The sequence below is a fragment of the Diceros bicornis genome, chromosome 28 (assembly GCF_020826845.1).
Source record: "Diceros bicornis minor isolate mBicDic1 chromosome 28, mDicBic1.mat.cur, whole genome shotgun sequence".
Taxonomy (NCBI): Eukaryota; Metazoa; Chordata; class Mammalia; order Perissodactyla; family Rhinocerotidae; genus Diceros; species Diceros bicornis.
Genome location: NC_080767.1, coordinates 24,435,796 through 24,463,717, shown reverse-complemented (window position 1 = coordinate 24,463,717; position 27,922 = coordinate 24,435,796). Strand labels below are relative to the sequence as shown.

Below are 27,922 nucleotides of genomic sequence, written 5' to 3'. Positions count from 1 at the left end.
TCAAAGACTCGTTTTTGCCAATGCCCTCCAGCATAATCATAGATGGCAGAGCCATTGGTTGGCCGCCTGCCCATTTTCTTATTTCAAGGTACATGCTAGCATGCACGTGCCCACGTGCACACACACACACACACACAAACACACACAAATTCATCATTACCCAAAGCACTGGAGGCTGTCCCCATTGTTCTTCTGCTTAGAGGAAGCAATAAGAGAATGACACTGTTGTAAACTAGTTACCCTGATCCCATTCAGCCTGGGGCTAAACCACACTTGTTCCCCCATCACAATCCCACTCCCAGGAAGGCAGAGACTGAGGGAGCAGGATCATTAGATAGGACCCTTCTCTCTCACAGTCTTGCACTAAGAGTGTGGAATTTCCCTGGAGATGAATATGGGGCGTTTGTTCTCTCTCTGCCTTCAGCCCCTTAGTGAGAACAAAATGGTGTGGAAGAAACACAGAGACAGAGATGGAAGCTTTTGCCTTCCCAGGTCATTATCAGCAGGTTGAACCTATCAAACTGAGAGCAGCCTCACTCACAGCTACCACACCACCAGGGCACTTTCCCTCCCCCTCTGTCTCTCATGTCTTCCTTTGTCCCTTCTCCCCCCTCCACCATCCCACAACCGTGCTCCAAGCCCCTGATATAGGCCAGGCCCTGTATCAGGTGCCGAGGATGCCGGGGGAGTGAGACACACTCCCTGCTCTCCAGGAGCTCACAGTCAAATGGGAAAGGGTAACAAGTGAACAGACAATTATGACCTTTTTGATAAGTGCTGTGATGTAGCAGAGCGTAAGACGCGCGCGCGCGCGTGTGTGGAGGGTCGAGAGTGGAGGAGGCAAGGCTGGGAGACGGGCCCCTAACCACCTGGGATAAGTTGGGAATTTCCTTGGAGGAGCAGATGTCTAAGCAGAGCCCCGGAGGGTGAGTGGGCGTTTGCCAACTGGAGAAATAGAGAGGGATTCCAGGGAACAAGATGCAAAGCTGGGTGTGTGGAAACTGAGTCCTCTCAGACCAGTTGGGAACAATAGTGCCTGAATCCCCTCAGGTACTCCTGAGGGATGCCATTGCTTCTTTGTTAGAACTTTGAACGTCTTTGTGTCTCGGTCTTCCAAGTAGTTAGAGAAACTGCCACTGCCTTTGTCCACAGCTGAGAACTCTAACCAATAAGAGAGGCTGGATCTCCAGATGCCTAAAATTAAGTGCAAACAAGGGGCTGGTTTGGGAGGTACCAGGGGAGTTGTTAGAAATACATCTGGACCTTGCAGGGTTGTTATGAAGCTGCTATGAGATCATGGGATTAATTGGCCCATATTTGGAACTCAGCACAAATCAGTCATTGTTGCCTGCTCCTTACCAAAGGTGTACTTCTCAGCAAATAACAACACACAAATCAAGCTGTGGTGTGTGAGTCATTTGTCCCACTTGCCAGATGTGTGACTGAGGGCAAGGCATTTTGGTTATCTGAGCCTCAATTTCTTTATCTTTAAAATGGGCATAGTAATGCTTGCCTCACAATATTGTTATGAGAAGTAAATGAAACAATGTGTCAAAAGTGATCACTGCACCTGGCATATAAGAAATGCTCAGGATATGCTAACCATTATTATTATCATTTATTATTGTGAGATATAATCAAGTCAGTGCTGATCATTATTACTATTCATTTTCCAAAACAAAAAGCATAATGATGTAGCTCTTTCCAGTCCTGAGTACAGCAACCTAAGATTTAAGCCCTCTTATTGCCAGATCTTCTAAAACCATGGCTGTTTTTCCCTGGCTGACCCACCAGCTTGTGAATTTGAGCCCTGCCTGAACCTGGAGGTGGGAAGAGAAGGCAGTTATCAGAAAGCACAGCCCGAAGCCCAGCAGTGGGGCACAGGGGAGCAGGTTTGCCAAATACCAAGCTTATAGTGGCCAAGAAGAATGTGTAGGGGGGTGTGTGTGTGTGTTGGGGAGGGAGTGACAGAGGAGCCGGCAACCACGACTGACTTGTATTGAGTTCCCACTATGGGCGATTAATTGCATGACCCCAATTGTCTTCATAACAACCCGGTGAGGTCCAGATTGTAATGCCCATCCTCCAAATGAGAAAACTCATCTGCTCAAGGTCACATGGCTGGTGACAGGCAGAGGATTCTATCCCAGGACCATCTGACTCCAAAGTCCACATGCCCTACTGCCTCCCTGGAACAACAGATGCTCTATAGTGAGAACCACTACCTGCCAGCAGGTGCGCTGGGCACTTCACATACACGACCTCATTTAATCCTCACAACAACCCTCTAAGGCTGATAGCTTTATGCCTAGGAAACTGAAACCTAAGGGGGATAAGATATACAATCCAAGGGCACACAGCTGGTAAAAGGTATTCTCTCTTGCCTTCTCCTTCTTCCATCTTTTTGCTATTACTTAACCACAGTGGCCACTCCAGCAAGAGTGTCCTCTCTGAGAGGCATTTCTCTTCCCCCTGCAACAATGAGAAGTACTTGGTTGGGAAGAATGAGAAGAGAGGCAGACACACCAGCATGATTCCAGCCTGCGTGATGTCGGCCCTCTTGCTCCAGATCCTTGTTTCCTAGCAACACCTTGGCTCTGGGTCAGGGTGCAGGCTCTGAGCCAGGCTTTAGAGGTGGCACGGACCATTGACCCATTGGGTTGGAGCTGGCCTTGGTTGTCTTCATCTGAGATGCCAGCCCTGGACCCCAGGGATTCCTCTTTAGAGTCCTCAGTGTCCATACTTCTGCTCCCTCTCATTCCACAGGTGCCCAGGGAGATGGAAGGCTCCTTTTGGAGATCTTGGCCCAAGAAGTCCATGAGGTCTGGTGAACCAGAATCATTGAAATTTACTACCGGAAATACCCTTAATTTAATAAATCTATTAATATAGATGGTGAAATGAAGTTCCAGGGAGAATAAGCAATTTGCTCAAAGGGGACTATAAATTAGTAACAGGAGTAGGGCTCAAACTAGCTCCCTCTTCTCCTTCCCCATCCGAGAAAGTGTGTTGAGTCGCAATTCAAGAGACCAAAGGGATCTCTTTTGTTTATAACAGCCTTTCTGAGATATAGTTTACATACCATAAAATTCAAGGAATGTTTTTAAACCTTCCCTTCCAATGATGACTTTGCACCAAGATGAAGTTCTGGTTGAGTTTCCAGAAGGGAACACAACTTTTAATTATTTTGTAGTTGAGAAGATTCTCTAAGGAAAAGCGAATCTGAAGGAACCACTCCTCCCCCCTTTCGTCCACACACTGTTTTCTGTTGCAGCTACGTGATTCAAGGAGGCAGTGGGAGGGGCAGGAGGTGGCATAACCAGCTGATGCTAAATGTGACCCAAAGTGTTCATATATATCAACAGATGAGCTAAGCTGACCCCCTGCCCTGGTTTTATCCAGCAGCAATTTTAGTGCCTACTGTGTTGTGGGTACTGTGCTAGAAGCTGCAGATGTGGCAGTAAATTCAGTCACTCTGCCTTCCCAGACCTCAGTCTGGTCTTGGAGAGGCATAGGTAACGAGGAAATCACAGTGCAATGTGTCAGTGCTCCAAGGAGGAAACACAGTATGTGGTGGGTCAGGAGGGGCACCCAGAAGACCTGGAGGAGGTAAGATTTAGGTGACATAGGTGGGTAGGGAGAGGGAGAATGTTTCAGGTAGCAGAAAAGCATGTACAGAAAAGGCCTAGGGAGGGATGGAAGCAGTGATGATATAAACCTAGAAAGACAAACAGGCAGGAACAAAATCCCACTAGATATGTAGACCCTGTAAAGAATTTGTCCTTTTACTAAGAGCAATTTAAGGCCATTTAAAGGTTTTGAGTATTGTTATTAGCTTTGCATTTTAAAATATGACTCTGGCTGGCGTGGGCTAGGGCTTAACTTGGGAGGGGAGGAAGTGTATGTGGGATGCTAGATCAGAGTCAGGAAGGCGAGTTAGGAAGTTGCAGCAGTGTTTCAGGAGAAAAATAATAGGAGTGCAAATTTTAGTAGTTGGGAGGATGAAGAAAAGAATAAAGTGGTGTGAAAAATAATAAGCTGCTAGTATGATGAGAACTTTGTGATTGAATGGTGAGAGGTGGGAGGTGAAAGGTGAGGGAGATGATTAGAGATGGTGCACATGTTTCTGGCGTAAGTGCATGAGTCTATGCTGGCATTCCTCAAGTAGAACAAAAGAAGAACAGCAGGTATTGGAGAGCTGAGCTCAGTTTTAAATATGCTAAGTCTAAGATTTCGAAGGGACATCTCCATCCAATATGCCAGCCCACAATTCGCACACCACTTGGCAATATAATGGGATATTTACCCAGTATGGTGATCAAAAGAAGGTAAGATCTAAAAAATGCAGGTTTGGGACCTAGTCGTAGGTAATTGAAATCATAGGAGAAGACAATATCTTCTGGCATAAAAATAAAGTTTCTCTTTTGTGACTTGTTTCCTTAGGGAGCTGGTTTTCCTCAGCCACACCCAGTATTGTTTCTGGCGTTTTATTTAGAGAGGCTTTATTTCATTCAGAGAGGCTGCCCCTGCTGCTCATTTTGGGCCAGGTTTTACTTGTGTAAAATGTTACGGGGCGTTCCAAATAGTCCTAGTACATATTAAGTAGGCTGGAGTTAACATCCCTATTTCATTGAGGAGAAAAACAGATATGCGTGGCCGTAGGCACAGAGCAGAAGGGAAGAATATATACTTTTAGGATTTTGGCTTCATCATTTGCAACTTTAATTAGCTAACAATTAACTAGCCTTTATGGAAGGGATCCAGGGTATATGAGCCCATTTCTACGTGTATCATACATTTCTCCCAACATATCAGTCAGTGCAAGTTTTATTCTCCTCTGAGTCATGGATCAGTGAGGTAATATACATGCCGGCTCCCTCTCCATCCTTTGAGCCATATATTTTTAATTTCACTTTATTTCTAACACTTTTACAGAATCATTAAATTTGTCTAACAAGTCTCAAATCCTTGAGCCTGAGAGATTTAGAGTTTTTTTTTTTTAAGTTTAAATATCATTTTGCAAAAACACGTGGTTTTATCCATGCAGTTGCTCAGAAATTAAACTCATGAAAATTTTTATTCATCATATTATGAAGTTGTTTTCAATGCTTAACTCTAAATATATGTTGTCACTCTGAAGTAGTGGGATGGACTTCCAGCTGATATTTGGTTCAGATGATGAAACTGTTGATTTCACACACACACCAACAGGATATAAAAAGATTTATCGCTCATATAATGAGGCTCTCTGGGGAGAGCAGAGGAAGCTCCCAAGCAGGTCCAAAAATGGCTAGAGAGAGCAAGGAAAAGAGACTGGCTTGTCTTTTATATAATGACTAGGGGTGTGGAGTGGGGGTGGAGTGGGTTCCCATGTGCTGTCTGGGGCTTGCATTGTTTGAACTTGGTGGGAGCACCTAGGCTTGCCCAGGTGAGGGGTTGATGGGGGAGTAGTGGGCCTTGAAAGCTGTCAGAAGTCAAGCATCAAATATGGAGTCAGAATCTTGATTACAGTTCATGCTGGATCTTTGACTGATGACTGAAGTGTGCCATTTACTTGAACTTGAACTTGTTTAAGTAACCCATTGTGGCACTCTACGATGCCTGCAGTCTGAGGGTGGTAAGGGAGATGCAATTTCCACTAAATGTCTTGTAGAAGAGCCTAATATTGTATATTTTGAGAGGTGAAATCAGTGCTTTGGTCACTATCACTGTCTGGAACTCTGAAGGGGATAAGAAATGTCTTAGTGAGGACTTTTATTGTGGGTTTACTCTGTTTAGAGACATATACGACCTTGATTTATATTTTGGGTATCTGCAAAACAAGGGATTCCCAGAGTTCTTTACCCCAAAGAGGCAACCTGGATAGGGAATTGTTGCTGCCTTTGGCTAGAGCCGATGAGCAGACCATTGGCGATGGCCCGAGAGTCTAGGGAAATGTGGAGATGGGGCTGTTGGCCAGGGCATGCAGTGCAAAGAGGACTGCCTGAAGCTGGCGAGTTGTGCTGACTCTTGGGTCCTGTCCCATTATCAGGAACATTTCAGTGAAGGACTCAAAAGCAACAGCTTTCCAGCAAACTCCATCTCATATGATGGTTGGTGATGCCATCTATAAAGTATATAAACTCCCTTTGCTGTTCACTCACTTGATCCAAAGGGACTCCCCCAGATAGCCAAGGGGTCTAGGAAAGGGAGGGGGTGATCTTGTTCAGCACCATGGCATCTGACAATGGACTGAGGATGGGGGGACACCCCCTCCTACAAATGGGATATGCCAGAGGGCCCGGGTTTGGCTCTTTGCTGGAGCAAGGAGGCTCCAGTGGCTGTACTGAGCTTTCAGGGTGCTGCTTCCATGACCCAAGGCATAATGGGCAGCTGGGTATGGAGGGTCACAGGCTCTGTTTCTGGGATAAACAGTACCAGAAGTCCGTGGGCAAATTATGGCAATCATGTATGGTCCGGAGACTCCAAGAGGTGTGAGAGGAGATTGCTGAAGCCTCTACAGTGAAGGAATCTCTGGGGGCACTAATCTGAGTGCCTGCTGTATTGCAATTACGGCAGATTCTAGAGCCTTTTGTTGCACTGGATCCCAGTCAAGGTGGGCCGATTTGTGTGTAACAGGGTAAATGGGCTTTAAGTAAAATTTGTAAATGAGGACTATGTTGTCTCCAGAACCTAAAAGGCCTAAATGAAGTTAGGCTTATTTTAACATTGTAGATGCTGTTTTTTGACAGTGTCAGGCATGGAATGGTCCTCAGCTAAATAACTTTCAGGAATTTAACCAAGGTGGCAGGACCTCGTACAATGTGTAGGGCAATGACCCATCTCTTTTTGTGAGTTCTTTGCTGAATGTTTGTGTGTCCTCAATAAGGGTCTCAAATGAATCTCTTTGGAAGAGGATGTGATCAGTGTGATGTCATTACTGGCCATTAAGATCTTGTCTGTCAAGATTGTGTGTGAAGGCACGGCTGTTGAGGTACCTCATGGGCAGCCTGGTAAAGGGGTATTGTGTCCCTTTGAAGATGAAAGGAAACTGTGGCTGAGAGGCTGTTGAAATAGGCACTGAACATATTAGCCACACTGATGACTGCAAAGTATTTTCCAGTTGTTGATTGGATGGAATTAGTAATTTCAGTATTGGGTATGGGAGCTTTACTGGGTGGGGCCTCAGCATTAAGGTTGCAGGAATCCATTGGGAGGCGCCACTCATTCTTTCCAGGTTTAATAGGCTAAATTGGGCTGTTAAATGATGAAGCAGTGGGGATAATCACTCTTTTTCTAAATAGGTCTTCTATAAGTTTCAAACCTCGGAGGCCCTGTTTAAACTGTGCCATATTAATTATTTTAACTAACGGAAGAGGGGAAAATCCATGTGGTCCCATTTTGGCAATCCAATTATAAGTGCCAAAAACTTAATTCAGTTTTATCACTCATTGGATCAGAGCGTCCATGCCCAGTATGCGCTATATTAGGGTAATGGGTGCTACGGCTATGGGGAATTTATGCAAGGCAACAGTTCTGATAATTAAGATGAGGCATACCTATTTGTCTTCCTTACAAGTCCTGAAATGTCCTCAGTAGCTCCTCTAGGATTATAGGAGGTACCCTGTTTAAATTTAGGGGAATTCCCATGTAACTCTAATTTGAGCGCTAGTATTGATTAAGGCCATGAAAGTTTGGTGCATTTCAGCAGATGTTAAAAGTTAATTCAGAACCCAGGTTGTAGAGGTGCAAAAGCTAATTAGCAACATTTTATTTATTTGGTTTTCTGTATAAATTCTATTAGTAAATTTTGGACTTCTAGTTGGGTCAAGTTGTAGACCTTTGTTTCAGGATTTGTTTCCTTCTCCTGTATGCATGTTTTCTTTCCTTTGGTGATTGCTGTATATAGTTTGGTGGGTGGTGGGGGAGTCCTCTCTACCCTGCTCATATTTATAAGTTTCCTCCTCCAGAGAGTTGCAAATCTGTATCATCAGGATTAGGGTCTTCCTTGTGGCAATGGTTTCTTTATAGGGCTTAAGAACCCGAGGCTTAAATCGAATTTGAACCCCTTGGCTATGCCATGGGGGAACCATGGATGCTTTTCCCTATAACCCTGAAGATCAGTGACATAGCAACAGCAAAGGCATTTTGTAGAATCCTAGTGAGCTGTCTGCTTTTAGAGTGTGGATCACAGCATTCCACACGGTGACTGCTCCTCCTGCACATGAGCAACCACCAACAGACCCACATATTGCACAACATACCAGTATTTCGCCTGAGCACTCTACAGAATGGGGGCGATGCCTGGTTGAGAGGAACAACCAATAGTCACAGAGCAAGAGTCATTCCTCTGAGCTTACTCGTGTTAGTCACAGCTTATGCTGGAATCTAGACATATGATTCAATCTGAGACACACAGATGGGTCTGGACCAAGACACATGATCCAGGGCCACTTTACTCATGTCCCTAAATGCCAAATATCAAAACTTCCAACTTAATTCAGTTAAATCTACAACCAAGGCTTGGTAGGGCTCAGCAAATACAGCACAAGAAGTGCAACTCAAAGCACAAGTTTGCCAGCAGGCAGTGACTCAGAAAACAAGCTGGCCAGCAAAAGAGCCAGTTAGCAAACCAAAGCAAGAGAAGAAAGACCCCCCAGTGATGGTGGTCATTGCATAATCACTCTGCTTGTTGTGCCAATTGCTGTGGTCATCCCACAGAGAAGAGGGGGTCTGACCCAAAACTTGGTTCAGATGTTGAGACTGATGACCCTATGCACATACCAAGTGGGTATGAAAAGGTTTATAACTCACATAATGAGGCTTTCTGGGGAAAGCAGTGTGGGTTCCCAAGCAGGTCCAGAAATGGCTTGAGCGAGCAAGAAAAGGAGACAGGCTTGTTTTTTACGGTGGTTTGAAGGTAGGGTTGGGGTGAGGGTTCCCATGCATGGGCTAGGGCTTGTGTGGTTTGACCTTCCCACTGGCACCAACGGTGGAGGTACTCGATCTTTCTTATCAGCATGTCCAGACGTGGGGCAGATCAAGGGGAGTGGTGGGTTTTGAAAGCTGTGGGCATCAAACATCAAAAACGGAGTAAGACTCTATTACAAAGTTATATTGAGACTGCAAGACTCATTTGGCTTAGGCTTTTGAGGGAGAGCAATTTGATATTATTTCAGAATTTTAAAAAGGCAGAAAATTTATTTCTGAGACAATGTCATCAGGGATTCCCAGTAAGGAGATATATTAGAATATGCGGAGGGGGTGCATTTTCAATCTACACTGTCTTCCTCCACCTCGGTGCCCCCTCAGGTCTCCAAGGAGACTCTGATCCATATCCTACCACCTCCATAAAAATGAAACCTCATTGAGCCACGGTTACTCATAGCAGTAAGTGATACGGCTTAGGGCAGGAAAAAGAGAACCACTTGCATTACTTCAAGGAAGGGTCGTGGACAAATGGATCACTTTAGACCTTTGAATTTCTTTACTGCCCCCTCACTCGTGTGTGGTTTGAACTTGGTGCTGGTACCAACTTCTCGCTCTTCCCTGTAATGTTGCACCTTTGTTCATCATATTCCCTCTACCCACAAGGCCCTTCAGCAAACAGATCCTCTCAACTAGAAACAGTCTTTTCTCAAACATTTGGCACTCCATTTCTACCTTGTACCATTTGTCTTATTCTTCAGTATATTTGTATTTTTTATATACCTCATCTCTCCAGCCAGACCACAAGCTACCTGACTGCAGGATTCATGACTGATTTATCTTTGCAATCAGTACTCATATAATTATTGCTAATAACAATAAATAGGAGATGTCTTACATGTGTTTAATGAATGAATGAATAAATGAATGGAAGCTCAGATCTTAAGATTCTGTGAAAATATACAATGGCATTATCGTTATAACTAGGTAAACTGAGTAAATCAGCAAAAGAAAATCCTGGTTTTATTTGTATCGGAAAGACACTCATACAAACTCTTCATGTTTTCAATCAGGATTTCAGTGAGTTACTAAATAATTTTCCTTTTGGGGAAACAGACTTTTTCCTCACCAGTTTCATATAATCCTTCTATCACAAAAATGAGGGCAACCTTCAAATACATTTAATTTACTACAATTTTAAAATATTTACCACTACTGAAGGTGTATGAAATGTCTGGAAGCCTGCTAAGTGTTTTACATCCATCCTTTCTTCAGAATAATGTATTAAATAATATATTTTTACTACTAATGAGGAAACTGAGGCTGAGAGGCTAAATGACAGTGGTCAGAGAGCTAGTTAAGTGGGGAAACCAGGACTGAACTCAGGCCTCCATGCTTACAAAGCCCAAGTTTTAACTACCATATGTTATATTACCTCCACCTAATAGTGAGATTCATGGCTTCTTTTAATTTTTGTAATTATTTTAATGAATGTTGATCTGAAAGAAAAAAAATCCTCTTATGCTAGCCATCCACAGGAACAAGCATGTTTCTGTGTCAAATATATATATAATGTATGTGTGTGTATATATAGTTTTCTTGACTCCATTTAACCTCTCACAAAGAGTCAAGATGCCATCCTAACTACTTTAATCAAATAATTAGCCTTTAGGTTTTATGCAGCTTTCCTAGTGGGATACATTGAGGTGAATGAGTTTTGCTTCTGCCACTCCAGCAATCCCACTCTTCCTCCAAGAGGCTTTTAAATTAAGAAGCTGAGCTGCTGCATCACCGATACGGGTCTAGAATCTCCCCCAGTGTTCACTTGAAAGATCTGCACCAGTTCACCACGAGGGGAAGGAAGCCTTTGCACCCTACAATGGAAGTCACATTTTCTGAATTAGCTTTTACATATACTATCCCATTAATATCTTTTAACTTGCACAACAGCCTTTTAAAACATAAACTATCATTTCCTTTTACCAGATGAGAAAACTATAGCTCAACAGAGCGACAATAGTTAGTAAGTGACCCAAGGTCACAATAGTTGGGGTAGAGTAAGCAGTTGGACCAAGGTGGAGCTGACAACCAAGTGCAGGTTCTACTACTCTAATGTAAACACAATAGAATTATAGCAAGAATTATGCAAAAACATTGGGGACAACTCAACCACAATTCTAGTTGGTTAAAAAATTAATTAAAATCATAGAGCCAGAAGGTCATAGAGCCAGAAGGGATTTTAGTGATGATCCAATCCAACCTCCTTATTTTATAGACGGGGAAACTGATGCAGAGGTATTGTGATCACCTGAGGCCACACAGCGAGTTCAGAGGCAGAGCTGTGATTCAGACCCCGAAAGTCCAGTGACTTTCCTACTAGAATACACTGCCAGTCCTGGAGGTGCTTCGCTAACTTCAGACTTAGCCAGGGTACCATGAATATTAATGGTATTGACGAGCTATAGCCGTAGGTCTGGAGTATAAGTGTGTATTTTGCTAAACAGCCTCCTACCTCACCACTGCTCTGCTTGTAAAATTCATCCAGGCATCGGCTGTTTCATGTCTATAATCTGTTTTGAGATCCCTTGAGGGGGCTACACGTCCTGAGTGCAAATCAGCAGCCTACTCAGGTGCGAGGTAGAGCCATGAGTTTCGCACTAGGCTCTGCCTTCCATTTCCCTCCTACAGAGCTGGGTAACACTTTACTTTTAAGAGGCCATTAATTAGTAGTAGATTAAAAGTACAGCTACTTAAGCGTTACTTGCCTTCCCCACAGGAACACTGTAAGACTCAAGCCAAGTTTATCTTACTGATTGCAATAATGGACTGCCCCTCTGTGGACTATCTCAGGCTATAGCGTACACTGGGATTGCCCCTCACTGACTCTGTCTACATCTGGGCTTTGAGGAAGTTCAGGGCAATGGGACACTGGATTTCAAATACCTCACACAGGAAAGACTGAAATAATTTATGAGAGAGTAGACACCTTACTATCATTTATCATTAAATTATTCTTTTCTGAACACTTGGCATTGTGCCTGGCCCACAGTAGGTACTCAATAACTATTCAATGAATCATTGCTCCAAAACCTTGTGTTGTATATAATTACTCAGAATGATGAAGGAAAGTGGGGACTTAACCAAGCTGTAAGTCACTTGTTTGCCTTTAGTTCTTTCTATACCTTATTAAAGGGCTTGCCTGAGGATACCTTCTTATCCAACGTAAGGGGGCTATGTTAGGAAGACTCAGGTTACTGGAGGGCCCATCATCACCATCAAGTCAAGTCAATCACAGCCAATTGAAAACTGAGGACATACTCTATATTAGGCACCAAGTTATATGCTTGTAGCTAGAGACTGAAGTTAGCCCTCAATAAAGCTCAGATACAACATATGGGCAAATAATTGCAACATAAACATAGTTATTTATACAGTAATAGAAATATGAACGAGGTACAGTGATAGGTAGTAAAAAGAAACAGATGACCAGATTATTCGGAGACTTGAGGCGAGGGGAGGGAATGTCTGAGAAAGGTTTTAGTTGCCCAATAGGAACCTGTAAAATAGGAAAGAGGGAAGGTATTGTTTGGAATGGTTGGACAGCCTCATGCCACTCTCTGGCACAACTCAATGGAAGAAGATAATAATAGCCATCACTTATTGAGTATGCCAAGACTGGACAGGGTATTTTCATAGCTGTGATCTCACATCCTACGCCCTTCCGGGAGGCAGGGATTGTTTTCACCATTTTTCAGAAGAGGAAGAGTTAAATGACTTGCCCATGGCCACATGGCTAATAAGATGGAACTGGAAGATAAGCAATGTTGTAGCTCATTGGTTTTCAGCAAGTGATCTGTAGATTCACAAGTCTTGCAATGGTACACAGGAGGTTAGCTGAGGGGGTAAAGCCTGTTCTCCAGGCCACAAACCTGCTTCAACCAGAGCAGCTGCTCTCTGATTGATGTATTTTACATGAGACTTGCACGTAAGACTATTCGAATAAGGGTACTGCTGCTTAAAAAACAAAACTGTTGTAATTGAGCAAATTAGTTTCTTGGGGCTATACCCTACAATTTAGTCAACATGGTAGATAATTGAAAATTGACGGTACTAAGCACAGCCTAAAATATTCACGTCAAAGAAACAAAAACACGTAGACCACAATTATTTCCATGTGAGCCAGCAGATACCTGCTGTACTTGAGGGCCAAGGCATGAATGCAGCTCAGAGATGGGGGTAGACCTAAATGCTAAATGCCAGTAGTGATAGCACTCCCTTCCAAAAGCATCGGCAGCTAGAGGATTCCTGGTCTCGTTTACCTCAACCCAGCCTACGATATTATATTCATTTCTCTGCTGCAAACCATGTCAAAGTCTTCAGCCACTGTTCCTGCCTCAGCAAGTCCCCCACTGACAGCAAAGACAGATCTCCTGCTGCCAGGTGCTACCACAGATAAAGTGGCTCTAATAACTATGGAGTCATTTGTGATGCTCTTTTAATTGGATCAATTTCCTCTCAATTACACAATCTTTGAAAATCAGATACATTTCATAATCAGAACATGGGGCTTTCTCCAGGTGAAAAGCACAAGACAAACTAGCTTAACATCACTTTATTATCTTCTTTCCCATCCTTTGGCAGCTTTCACAACAGAAGGTAAAAAAAACACCACTACCAAAAAAACAATTTTGAGTGGCTCAGCTTAGCAAACTTTGCTTCCATGAAAGCAAGGTAATAGATCTTTGGCTTGCCTTGAGCCCTGCACCTAAAGAACAAGATATGTTGCTTGCTAAACACCAAAGCCCGAGGAACCTTGTCACAAATTCCCTCAACCACTTCTGGTCTTAAAAGCACAAAGTGTCTTCCTTTTTTGAACTGTAATCATAAGGATAAAGCAGATAGTGGGGGCTCAATTTAGAAGAGGGTGTTAGTGACTCTAGACCTTGGGGACTGACTCTACATATGTATGTGGGAGTAAGATTTGGATTATCTTTACATAATGGTGCTTTTGGCTGAATTTTGACCTGGGTGAATCCTTAATGCTCTCAAGGAATGCAGTGTCAGATATGGAAGCAAAACAGCATTGTACAACTTATCCCTCTCCTCACCTCCAAAATCCCTTATTTAATTAAAAGACGTGAACACCAGTGATGAAGAAACAGTTATCAATTATTTAATGCTTGATAGAGGAATGGAAATAAATCCCAGAACCAAATATTATGCACTCACTTGAGGAAAATACAGAATAAGGATCCAACAGTTTTCTGTTTTAGTAATGAAAATGAGATGTGCCCACCTCCCCACTTTGTTGGCCCTGGCCTGTGTTGTACAATTCTGCAGACAACTCTTCACACAGGTCAGTGGAGAGAGAGAGTATGAAAAATGAGGAGCCTAGAGACTGTCCAAGAGTGTTCGCTGACTGTATTAGCATTTCTGTTTGTTTATTCTCATCTTCCTATGCTTTGGGATAATTTCAATCCACATGTTCCTTTGAAAGGCAAGCAATACCCAGGCTAAAGTCTTCAACACCAACCAAGTAGGGTCAAACCATCCTCTGTCACATCTGCACTTAGAGACCAATCCAAGATGACACAAAACCCCCAGAGCCGAGACATCCTTAATCTCAAAGTAATCAAAGGGACTGTAATCTCTCTTGGTGGTGCTAAATGAATGAGCTTTCACACTGGTAAAGGTGACCAGACCTGAGACATCAAGCCACAAGGATATGATGTCTGAAATGTCACTGAAAGGGGGAGCAGATCCCACTGGAGCATGCACACTGAATGCAGCAGAGTTGAAGAGAAAGTGTCACAGATGAAGCACTGAAGCACATTATAATAGGAAGGAAATAATGGACCAGGGTCATTAAAGCCAAAAGAGAGGAAAATCAACAAAGATTCACTACAAGGGCAAATTTCAAATACAAGGGCAAAAGGCTCTCTACTGAAGCCTTGGAAGTGCCTAAGTTCTAATTAAACTTCAGCTAACCCCATTATGTGTCCTATTTGGGGCAATGCATCTGTTAAAGCTCTATATTTAGGGGGAAAAATAATGCAAATAAAAAAACTAAAAGAGCTTCTAAAATTCTAAGACTAGCCAGCTGGAATCAGGACACAGGCTGGGTGTACTCTATGGTACCACCAACAACCAACGAATAAGGGAAGAGAAGTTGGCTGGGGAACAGGAGAAACTGATATTTCTGACCCCCTAAGGGGTGGAGTATCTTCTCAGATGGTAGCTATAAATCTTGATGCAATGATCCCAACAGTCCAAGACCAGCAGCTGCCCTTTAGGAGTGAGGGCAATGCCCACTGGACAGGTGAGCCCCTCTCGAATAAGGACACTATAGCCCCCACCCTTAGGAAAGTGGAGAATTTCCTTGCGACTACTGTCAGCCACGATGAGATCACCCCGAGCATCCACACACATGCCAGCAATGCAGCGGAAATCCTCATTCTCTGAGAAGAAGTGGCTAATCTGGCGACCCAGCTGCCCATCGGGGCCCACAGAGCCAATGGAGAAGCCGCCCTCCAGGTGGTGCTCATTCTGCCGATTCTCCAAATTGAGGCCCAAGCCCTGGGTGAAGTAGACGGTGCCCTCAGCATCACAGGTGACAAACTTGGGCCGCACGGCACTGCAGAGGCAGCTGTATTTGACCACCCCTGCTCCTCGGTCAACAGTGAAGCACCAGAGCTTTCCACCTTCCACATCAGTTACCACGAACTGGCCAGATGGAAGGGCTGTGATGCCCCAGGGTTTGCTCAGCTGGCTCCTGTGACATGCCACACAGTGGCCATCCAAGGTGTACACCTTGAGGGAGTTGTCATAGCTGTCAGTCACACCAATCAGCCCATGGCAGTTCATGGCCACTGAGAGAGGAGTGAGATTGGGCAAATCAGCCCCAAGGAAACTCAGCACAAAGCTATCAATGCCACTGGGGCTGCGGCGGATCTCCTTCAAAAAGCCTTTGCGGGTAAAGACTTGTATACGGTAGTTGCCGCGGTCGGCAACGAGCACCTCACCTTGACTGGTCACGTAGAGACTAACCGGAAGGTTGAACATGCCTGGAGTGCTGCCTTTGGCCCCCATCTTCTTGAGAAAGAGACACTGTTGGATATTGGTGGCTGTCTCGGAACCCCGCTGCTTAGCAGGCGAGGCCCTAGGGCTGGAAACCACTTCCTCGGGGCTCAAGTCCATCTCTTTAAATGTAACAGAGGCAGAGGCAGCAGAGGCTGCAGCCTCCACGGCCCAGGAATCTTCCATGTTGACTGTCCGGGGCTTCTTAGCAGCCTGCCCGATTTGGAGAGGGCCCACGTGGCCGACCTTAAGGAGCTCCACATCCTGCAGGGTCAGCTCCCGGGGCAGGCTGGCAGTCAGCTCTGGCTCCTCCTCATCAGCTGTCTCCTCCAGTAGTGCTACGTCTGCCTGCTTGATCTTGGCCAGGAAGTAGTCACAGCGAGACACAGCCTGCACCTCTGCAATGTTAAGCAGGTAACTCTGCTCCTCTATCACCTGACTGTTGGACTTCTCAACCTCAGCCAAGGAGCCTGTGAAGAACTTCCGGGAGCGAGCTAGCTCTTCCTGGACCCTGCGCTCCTCGTGCCCATACTCCTGGAGAACTGCTTTATACCTTGCCTGAAGGTCCTTGGAGACACCTTCTAAGGCCACCTTCCGCCGCTGCAGCTCCCCCGTAAGCTCCCGCAGACGGGCCAACTTCTCACCAAAGTCTCGACGCCGCTCCTCAGCTGCCTCTTTCACAGGGAGCGTACAGTGGCCCGGAGGCTGGTGGTCCGCCTCCCGGCAGGGCTCACATAACACCACGCCACAGCTCCGGCAGAACTGCCGGGGCAGCCGCCGCCCACAGGACCGGCACATGAGCAGCCCCACAGCCTCACTGAGCCCAGCTGTGTCGATGATCTTCAGCACTGTCAGGTTGTCTGTCAGCTGGGTCAGGCTGGTTATGCGGGTAATCTTGCTGCAAAAGGGACAGCGGACACCGTTGATGCTACTGGCCAGTAGCTTCTCCAGGCACTGGCGGCAGATGGTATGGCCACAGTGCAGGAGCTTGGGCCGCAGCTGCTCCTCTGAGAAGGACTCCATGCAGATGGGGCATTCCAGCACTTCCCGCAGGGCATCCAGGTTCAGGTGAGACGCTGCTGCTGCGGCCATTGCTCTTCCTTTGAAGGGTCCTGCTAGCACAGCCCAGGACCGAAGAGCTTAGTATTCATGCTCCAGAAGATCAGATCCTGCTAAAGAGAAAAAGAAGCCATTATTCCATTGCCTATATGAATTAATTCACTCCTGAAACATTTAGAGAATAGCTACCACCACTCATTCAGACACTGACTTATTTAACAAATATGCATCGTGTTAGGTGATGGTGATACACAGGGAAACAAAACTGACAAGGCATTGCATAGTGGATAAAAATTCAAGTTCTGGAGTCTCTGATACTTACTTAGTTGTGTGACCTTAAAGAAGTAACCTAAACTTCCCAAAGCTGAGTTTCCCCATCACCCATCTGTAAAATTGAAATAATAATGGTGTCTACTTTAGATGGTTTTTGGAAGGGGTAAATAGCATGATGAATATGATGCACTTAGTATAGCACCTGGAAAGTAGTATGCTGGATAAATGTTCGTGATTATTTTTATATTTTGTGAAGTCTACAACTCATAATTTATATTAGGAGAAAGGCGTAGAAAACTTATGTATAGGAAAGGATTACACACAAAGTTCTGCAGGAGCACAGTGGGTGGAGTAATGAACAGATTCTGCCTAGAGGAACGGGGGAAGGCTTCCCAGAAGCAGTGACACTCCTGAGATATGTCTTGAAAGAAACAAGGCAACGAGGTAGATAAAGGCCTTTTAAGCAAAGAAAATGGAGTGAGCAAAAGCATGGAAGCTTTTTTATCATGTTGTATAGAGTTTATTATGTCATATTTGGGGGTCTATGGATCATCCAGAGAAACAGAAAATGATGATGATTAGCTTTAGATGATCAGCAAAACGTTAGATCAGAAAATACATGATTTTCCATTCATTTATCCTCCCATCTACTCACCTACCCACCCATTTAACACTAGGTACCATGTACTATACTGATACTGAGGTTTTCAGGACACAGATTCTGCCCTTCAGGTGCTCCAACTTCAGGAAAGGAGCCAAGACATTAGGTAAATGATAATCAAGGCAGAAAGTAGTATCATAAATGAGATATAAATTAAGTTTGATGGGGGCTGAGGGATTCACTCTAACTGGAAGGGGAACAGAATTGTCTGAGGGGAAATGGCACTTCAAAGGCACCTGGAAGGAAGCACAGATGTGTGGAGATGGGGGAAAGGGAGTACCAGGCAAAGGGCACAGTCTTAACAAAGGTAGAGAAGGGAAGGGACAAGAACTCCCGTGTAGGAGAAAGAGAACAGAGAACACGCAGCCTCTCTGGGTTTGCTTCCTCAGCTGTAACAGGAGAATAATGCCGCCTTCGCAAGGTCAATGTAAGGATTAAATAAGATAGTATACGTAGTGTATAAAGTGCTAAGATTTGGCTCAGCACCAAAAAAAAATCTTAAATTTTAGTTCTCTTTTATCCTTAGGTTAAAATTTTGGGAGAATATCAGGGGATTATAGCAACTGCTTTGGAAATTGGATAATGATGATAAAAGTCTTCAGAGGCAAAATGAGACCTGTGAACTTCATTTTGATGGGCATAGTGAAGGAATGCATGTTTTGGAGCAGGGAACTGATATGGTCAAAGCTTGAATGGAGTGGAGGAAAAGGCAGAGCAACTAGTTTGGAAGCTACTGCAAAACTGCCTGGGGGAGGTAATGGGGAGCCTGAACTAGGCAGCAGGTAGTGGAAATGGAAAGAAGATGCATTTGAGCAATATTCCAGAAGTGCAATCACTAAGAAACCCACTGAGTGGGTCAGGATGGGGAAGTGGTGGAGCTGAGACAGCCAAAAGACTCAAGCCCAGATGATTTAAAAAATGGTAGTGCCTCATCAAGACAATTTATCTCGGACCTGGAACACCCCCGGCTTCACACAGTACATGCCAGGAACACTCCCACCCTCCTCAACCCACAATGCTCATGAAGTAGAACCAGAGAGATCTCAGTGCTCTGCAGCCTTAAGTCATTGTCAATTTACACCCCAAATTAGAATGCAAGATCTAATAAGGTGAGGCACATGGGTAAATTTAGCTCTTCTTCAATGCAAATCCTACCCTGTGCAGTCTCATGATCTGCGGATGGTCAAGCATCAAGGAGAAGGAGGAGGTGAAGGGCAAGTTTGCTTGGTTTCAAGGACAATGCAGCAAGCTGAGGAAAGCTTTGCAAAGTCATCAACTGTTCCTCCAGGCCAACAGAAGAAGGGGAGTCAATGCAGAGAAACATATTACAAATTTCCCCCGTATTTAGCTTTGGGATGCAATCTGACAAATACTCAGTTAGCAGACATACACAGTTTATCTGAAGTCAATCCCACCTCCCTGAAATTCCACTTCTCTTTTACTGGACGTGAAATAGTATACATCTAGTACCTACTATGTGCTACATACCATGCTAAATGCTTCATATAATCACATTTAATCCTCATAATAACCCTTTGAAGTAGGTACTATTTTTATTATCCTATTTTACAGAGGAAGAAACTAAGGCTCAGAAAAACTGACTCAAGGTCACATAGCTCAACCATGGTGGAACCCGCAAAAGTTACGTTTAACTTTGTTTAACCCCAAATTACTTAACACTATTTTTTTTTTTTTTACTGTCATATAACACTTATCAACAAGTGCTCTCTAGACCACACTCGGGGAAATGCAGCCTTATAGCATATAATTTTATCCACAAGGAAGAAGGAACAATAATAAAGTTATGAGATTTAGCTGCTGTAGACTGCGTTAGATTGATTTATTAGCTGAGTGACCTACTCCCACACATCAGCCTTGCAACCTATTATGACTCAAATCCATGCCTCAACAAAATGACACATTACCACATATGAACGTATAAGATCTCATGTGGATATTGGAAACTGGGAATGCTGAATTCTTAAATGCCGTAAGTCTAGGGGCCATAATACAGAAATACTGATAGAAAACTCAGCTCAGGATCCAGGCAAACCTTCTCAATTCTAAACCAATAAAATAGCTTCAGTGCTCTCTTCCATCATCTGGGACAACAGACTGAGGGCAACATTTGGTGTTTGGATCCAGAGCATGTTACCTTACAAAGCACAGGGACATCTGTTCTTCCCAGAGCTGGCACTGCAGATCAGCTAATTAAACAAGTCTGCCAACTTGTAAAAATACCAGCAAATTTGTTCCCCAGCTTTCTGGAATATCATATCACCTCCTTCAATTAAAAAGCTTCCTGCCTCCCTGTCTAAGCTATTCACTTTAAAAATGAATTTACTATGCCCACATCCATACCCCAAATTATCTCAGCTGTCTGCAGCTCCACTAGGCTCTCTTGAGGCAGAAGAGAATGTAAAAGATTCTTGTCCTGAGGCTGCCACGCTTTGCGAGGGAAACATGAATTCCCATCACTAAAACATTAGGCGTGGAGATAACCGCAGACCTGGAGAAAGCCTAAACCAGGTCTCCCATTGCTACGACCTGGGAACACTGCTTTCAGCAGGATCCCAGCCTGATTTGGAGCTAAGAGAAATACGGCCCCTTTTGTCCAGACGGATACAGCTGGTCATTATTGTTAACACTGAGAATGACTCCGATGGAAGGTCAGTGTGAACTCAGTTTCCCTTAAAAGACTAGATGAGTGAAAGAAATTGTCATACCATCCCAAGTCTTGAAGTTAGCTGCCCATTTTCTGACAGCTGTCAAATCTAAAACCAATCAGATGAACCCCCAACATGTTATTTATAATCTTGGCTGCCTTCATGATACCTTGAACATGTTTCCTGTTGTGCACTTCGTACCGTCAACTCTTGACCCCTCACCTCATTCTCACCTCAGCTTCTCCACCTCCTCACCTCCTTTGATCTCATGATTAATACTGCACAACTCATAATGATACTAGCCCAGCTCTTCACCTCCAGATGAGAATCTACCCCTAAGCTCTGTTTGCCCGGGCTGCCCTAAGACTCAGGAAAATTCTTTAGTCATACCCTAGTCTGATGTAGCCACTTCTGCACCACCAGGCTTTCTCCAGTCCATGATATAAATAACCAACACAGCAGAAAAAAAACAAAAAACAAACAAACAAAAAACATGAACCTAGAAGTCAGACAGAACTGGGATCAAATTGGCACTATAACTTACAAGCTGTGGGACAGCAGGCAAGTTATTTAACTTCACTAGACCTGTTTTCTTACATTATAAAAAGGTTACTGTCAGGGGGCCGGCCCCGTGGCGTAGCGGTTAAGTGTGCGTGCTCTACTGCTGGCGGTCTGGGTTCGGATCCCAGGCGCAGACCAACGCACCACTTGTCAGGCCATGCTGTGGCAGTGTCCCATAGAAAGTGGAGGAAGATGGGCATAGGTGTTAGCCCAGGGCCAGTCTTCCTCAGCTTGAACAAGAGGAGGGTTGGCAAGGATGTTAGCTCAGGGCTGATCTTCCTCACAAAAAAAAAAAAAAAATTTACTGTGATAACTAGGGATAATGCATATAAGGTGCTTAGCCTGGAAACTGGTAGTATGCAGTGAAAGACTGCTATTTATCATAGTTTTAGTAACAATCAGGAACAGTATCAACAACAACAACTAGTACTAGTATTAGCAAAGCATTCAGTTTACAAACTGCATTTTGAAAGGATGAAGAATCTTTCCTTTCATGGCATATAAAGGCACATAAAAATTAAGAAAAGGACTGGTCAGCTTTGAAGGAATTTGATTGAGGACACTAGATATTCATGCTAGAAACTGATGGGCAAATGAATTCACAAGGTCTCTTGCCCAGAAAATAAGCTGCTTCAGCTCCTTCTAGCAAAGACTACATATGGAATGCCAGAATTAGTAGTGATCTCAAGGAGTAATATAGATGAGTAACCTGAGATCAGGAGAGAGAAATCAAGACCTCATAAATCATATAGCAGAACTCGGACTCAAAGGCACGAACTGGGGGTGGGCAGTATTATATAGATTAAGAAAGCGGGCTCAGGAACCAGGCTTTCTGGATGTGAGTCCCAGCTCTACCACTTCCTGGGGAGACTTGGGCAAGTCTTACCTATCTCTCTAGCTCTTAGTTTATCTAAGAAAAAGGGCTGTAAAACAGTATCTTCCTCACAAGGTTATTGTAAAGATTAAATGAGATTATGTGCATAAAGTGTTTAGTACAGTACCAAGCCAGACATACAATTAACAGTGCAGTAAATAATAGTTTTTAGGAGTAGGAGCAGTGGCAGCCACCACGCAGCCTATGAGAAGAAATGAACAGGTACTTTTCAATAGGCAGATGGTGCCCAAGATATCAGATACATACATTTCAAACATAAAAATTCTGAGCCTTCCTGGGAGACTGTTTTACCTGATCTCAGAATCAAAGGAACAGAGATGACCTCAGGTTTCAAATCTCCATCCAGTGCTTGAGGCCTCACCACAGGGTAGTTCTCTAGATATCTCTACTTCCTATACCTCTATCAGCCCCTTGGGGGCTTAGGCCCTGAGCAAAACTGGAGAACCTGAAGCAATTAATTAAACAAATCTTTACTGAGCACCTACTACGAGTTCAGCCCCACGAAAACATCGGAGATATAATTTTGAGCAGAAACAGACATGAATAGGGCTCTTCACCTAAAAACTAGAAAACATGTAAAATAGTACTACATTTCCTTTTATAAGACATAAAGGTCTATCCTACGATTCACACACTTCCCTGGTTTGAATGGGTTTTTTGCCAGATTTATCACATTTCCTTTCATGACAGCTCTCTAAACTGTATTTATTCCTCCTGCATTTGAATAGAGTGCTAATCAAGTACATAACCATCCCTAGGCCGCCAATGGTCACTCTCTGGGAGAGGCTAGCAGGACTGATTTTAAGAAAGTCAGTGAGGGGGCCGGCTGGCTCAGTGGCTTAGCAGTTAAGTGCGCGTGCTCCGCTACTGGGGGCCCAGGTTGGAACCTGGGTGCGCACTGACGCACCACTTCTCCAGCCATGCTGAGGCGGCGTCCCACATACAGCAACTAGAAGGATGTGCAGCTATGACATACAACTATCTACTGGGGCTTTGGGGAAAAAAAGGAGGAGAACTGGCAATAGATGTTAGCTCAGAGCTGGTCTTCCTCAGCAAAAAGAGGAGGATTGGCATGGATGTTAGCTCAGGGCTGATCTTCCTCACAAAAAAAAAAAAAGAGAGAGAGAGAGAGAAAAGAAAGTCAGTGAGGTCCCCACCCTCACCCAGTCCTATGTGTGGCAGAGGATTCTGAAGTTTAGATTACTCAGGGCATTTAAGGCCCCTGCAAAGAGCTAAGATAAACTCAACAGGTGGGGGCTTATAGGTAAAACACAGACATGACCCCAAAGCTGTACCAGTCTGGGACACATAAAACAACCCAAAAGGAAACGTCTGTGGGAAAAGAAACTAGCTAAAATATGTCAAGGGCACGGGGCCGGCCTGGTGGCGCAGTGGTTAAGTGTGTGTGCTCCGCTTCGGTGGCCCGGGATTTGAGGGTGCGGATCCCGGGCGTGCACCAACGCAACACTTGTCAGGCCATGCTGTGGCAGCATCCCATATAAAGCAGAGGAAGATGGGCACGGATGTTAGCCCAAGGCCGGTCTTCCTCAGCAAAAGAGAGGAGGATTGGCATCGGATGTTAGCTCAGGGCTGATCTTCCTCACACATACACACACAAAAAAATGTGTCAAGGGCAGGTTAAATCAATAATAGAGTTTGATGGAAAAATGCTTGTTGGTTCTCTGTCTTCCTCTAACACTGCAGGACCTAGAAAGGTTCTCTTGCATCTTCCACAAACATCTGGGTAACACCAATGCTGCCAATGTGACTCAAAGAATATAGGACGAGGGAAAAATCAACAGCCTTTTCTCAGGGGACCTCTAACTCATCTCAACCCACTCAACTCTCTTTCAGTTCCTTTTTCTGCATACAACACATGTTCATTTAATCATGAGATTCTGATTAAAGGATCAGGAAGCAAATCCTGGGAAAGGTACAAGAAGGGATGGGAATTTGGGGGACACTCGCGGAGGCTCCTGACGGTCATTGAAATTTGGTGAAGCAACATTCAGTTCCCTCTAGCATTGCCTTCTTCTCATAAAACTATCATTTATTGAGTGTCAGGCACTTTTTATAACAGATCCCTAAACTGTATTCATTCCTCCTGCATTTGAATGGAATATTCTCATAATAACTATAGGAAGTATGTGTTATTCCTCTTTATAAATAAGGAAACCAAGGCTCAGAGAAAAGCAATCTGTCTAAGGTCTAAAAGCTGGTAAGTAGCAGAACTGAGATTCAAATCCAGGTGTGTCAACTCACAGCTGTAAAACCACACCCACTCCAAAGACGAGTTCCAGTTCCCAAGCTGATTAGGATACCATTAGCTCGAGGCAGAGTCTGGCTGAGAGCTTGGTAGAGGCACCTAGGAATGATTTTTAAACTTGATTGTTCTACCAGGACATAAGGGAGGGAGTGTCACAGAGGCAGCACATCAGTGTGCATGGACAACTTCAAGGGCCTTGTAAACTTTACCAACCACTCTCTAGACATAGGCCTATGGGCTCTTAAGTGTTGGAAAAGCCTTTCCAATAAAACTAGTGTAATATAATTCAGGAGTCAGACAGAACTGACTGGGCTTGCATCCCGGCTTCACCACTTGCTGTGTAGCCTCAGGCCAATCACTGAACCTGCTGATTTTCTCAGCTGTGAAATGCGGAGTAGCACCTAGACTGCTGGCAGGATCACCAGGAGGAGAGAGAATGCACATAGTAAGCACTCAATAAATGGTAGCTATTCATATTTTTACTACACTGAAGAATACAAGGGCAAGTGGTCCAAGATCACCTAGTAACTTAGCAGCAGAGGAAAGAGTTTTGGATGCCAAGCCACTGATTCCCAGGCTGACTGATTCCCATTACATAATTTTCCTTAGGGGTGTGAGTGTGGATATTCCAGCTAAGTCTCTTGCCTTCTGACCCACAGTCCTACTATGTTTCTGAACTGGCTTCAGCAATGCTGTAGGTAGTTCTGGAGCTGATACAGCAAATGCTGTTATTCTGTCCCAGGGGAAGGATGCCCAGAAGAGATCATTCAGAACAGCAGTTACTCTCTAGAGAATGACTGCCTTCAGCTTCAATCCCTGGCGTGAGGTGTTTTATCAAGCCAGTGGCCTCCATACCTCACACTCTAGTCCCTTTCACCTCATCCTCTTGCTACCTCAAGCTCCTCCCTTTATCTACCCACTGGTCCTGGTCTAAGAGCAAATCAAGAACAAAGTCCAGGGCTACTCCCTACCTAATCAGATAGATTTATCCCCTTTCCAGTTTAATTTGATATTCAGCCATCCTCACTGGGCAATCCTTTCATTAGAGGGGAATGGGCTGAGATAATAAGACTAAGCAGGCCCCAGCACGGAAAAGACAAGAGAGAGGGAATATACAGGGTTACAGAGATCTGAATTTGAGCCTCGCTCTGCCATTCCCAGCTATGGATCCTTAGTCACGTCCTAAGCCTTAGTTTCCTTATATGTAAAACTGGATAAACTAGAGCCTACTTAGGAGGGCTATTATAAAAACTGAGTAAGAAAGTACCCATAAGAATTGAAACTTAGTAAATTTTGAACACTAACTACACACCAGACACTAGGTACTCTGATTTACTTCACTGAATCTTTACAACAATCCTACAATGTAAGTCCTGTTATTAACCCCATTTTACAGATGAAGAGCCAAGCACAGGGAGGTTAAGTAACTCATTCAAGATCACAAAGTCAGGAAGAGATAGAGCCAGGATTTGAATCCAGTACATCTGACTCTAGAGCAGGGTTCCTCAACTTTGGCACTACTGAAATTTTGGGCCGGATAATTCTTTATGACTGGAGGGCTGACCAGTGCACTGTAGGATGTTTAACAGCATCCCTGATGTCTACCCACCAGAGGCCAGTAGTACCCCACATCTCAACGATGACAACCAAAAATGTTTCCAGACATTGCCAAATGTCTCCTGGGGGACAACACCAGCCCCTGTAGGAACCACTGCTTTAGAACTTGGCACAGGACTAAATGCTCAATATATATGAGTTCCTGTTTTCGTGTCTCTCTCCGAGCCCAAACACCTCATTCACAGACGCACTGCCTCTTCAAGCTCTAATGGACCTTATATAGGATTAATTCCATCTACTTATTCAACTGATGAGGAAAATAAGGCCTGCGGTCTTGTTCCCTCATCCTTTGGAGGTCTCACACACTATCGGCTATCACAGCTTAGGGGAACAGGGAGAGGGGAGCTTAGGCAGATGACCTTGAATAATTTCCTGCTTCACGCTCCCTTTGACAACTCTCTTCTCCCCCCAAGCCTACCACTTTCAGCAGGCCTGGGCTCAGAGTGGAGTTAGTGGCAGTACCATGGCTGCCTCGGGATAAGGGATCTTTGGTTCATGAGTGAGGGCGATTCTGTCCCTCACAAGGAAAGTCAGGCTCCTTCAGGAGTCCTGATCTCTGGAGACATGACTTCGTTGCTGAACCCCTGAACTCTCCTAAAGTTCATACACTCATATATGGTTTCATACATTACTTCTAGGTCCTTGGGTCCCCAGAACTCCTTTTACTTCCCATGCAGAGACTTCAAGAAAATTTCTTTAGCAGCCCATGACACCAATCCACAAATCTATTCGGAGTCCTTTAATTCTACAGTTCATTTGGTACATCCCCACCCCACCATTCAACCCTCCCCAAATCCTGTTCCCAACTCTCTTACAATATAGAATTCCAGCCTTTTGGGCTCTATATTGCAACCTTCACCGATTCTTCACTCATGCACCCCAAATCCCTCTGACATACATCCTTTAATCCCTGTTTCCAAATCTCTGCAGCCGTCAACCCAGCATCCCAGTTTAACACCCCAATCCCACACCTCAATCCGAGCCCCCATCCCCTGCATTCCATCAGGCATTGTGCCGCCCTCCAACCTTGCTCCTTCCTCTTTTACCCACGTCATGGCACACGTTGCCTTCAAACCTTAACCAGGTCCCTTCTTTCTGCTAACAAGATACTGCTTCCCACTGATCCCCCAAGAACTCAGGCTCTCAATTTTCCCCAGATTCCCCCTGGGAAAACGCTGCCTCCTTAGCAAATAGGATAGCCCCTGACCCTGCTCCCTCTGATCTCAGATTTTGCGGCCCCCCCGCAAGAACAGTGCCCCCGCATTCCCTCAAATCTCCTGAGATTCTGCACCCCAGATTTCATCAGGGCTCCCAAATTCCTCCATATGTCCGAAATTCTGCACCCCTGATCCCTTCAGGGCCTTCAGATCCCCTCCCATCTCCCAGATGCTGCACACCATCTCTCCTCAGGGCCCCCACATTACCTCATACCTCCTGACATGTTGCACCGCGAATCTTCTCGGAGCCCCTCGCTCCCCTCCCGGAGCTGCATCTTCTCCTAGCTCTTCGGCCCCCTCGAATCCCTCCCGAGCCTGCCCCTTACAGCCCCACCCCCACCCCGGCCCTGCCCCTAGGATCCGGCCCCCAGACCCTGCCATTCGGGCGTGGGCCGGCCGCTGCACGCCAGCACAGCCCCTGCCCCGCCGTTCAGCCACCGTCCGTGACTCTGCCCGCGGTCCCTCGTCCCCCACCCTCCTTCCCGCCCCCTACCTGACCGCCCGCGGCTCCGACGCGTCCACCGTCGCCAGCCCACCCGCCCGCCGCCCTCTGCGCACGCGCCAACGCGCGGCCCTTGGCGGGCGCCAATTCACAGAACCGCCTGTCCATCACTGCGCCCCGCCCCCCCCCCCCCGAGGCATGCTGGGGCTTGTAGGCTGGCTGGCGCGAGTGACCGCGTAGGGGCGAGGTCTCCGCTGAGATATGCAGAGCTTTAGGAACAC

At 45.1% G+C, this 27,922-nt stretch overlaps 2 protein-coding genes across 11 annotated transcripts in view; one reads left to right on the top strand and one right to left on the bottom strand.

Annotated features, from left to right (window-relative positions):
- Positions 1-27,922, top strand: part of ASTN2 (astrotactin 2) — an 831,863-nt gene that overhangs the window by 611,013 nt on the left and 192,928 nt on the right. The window lies entirely within an intron of this gene.
- Positions 14,059-27,727, bottom strand: TRIM32 (tripartite motif containing 32). Of its 4 annotated transcripts, none has more exons than XM_058523887.1 (2): positions 27,693-27,727; positions 14,059-17,153 (listed from the first exon to the last, which is right to left on the bottom strand). In XM_058523887.1, exon 2 carries the CDS (start codon positions 17,074-17,076, stop codon positions 15,115-15,117), a length of 1,962 nt encoding a protein of 653 aa, XP_058379870.1. In that variant the 5' UTR covers positions 17,077-17,153; positions 27,693-27,727; the 3' UTR covers positions 14,059-15,114. The 4 variants fall into 4 exon arrangements, with proteins under 4 accessions (XP_058379870.1, XP_058379869.1, XP_058379868.1 ...); XM_058523886.1 differs by having other exon boundaries at positions 14,059-17,156; positions 27,693-27,720; XM_058523885.1 differs by lacking the exon at positions 27,693-27,727 and adding an exon at positions 27,407-27,454 and having other exon boundaries at positions 14,059-17,156.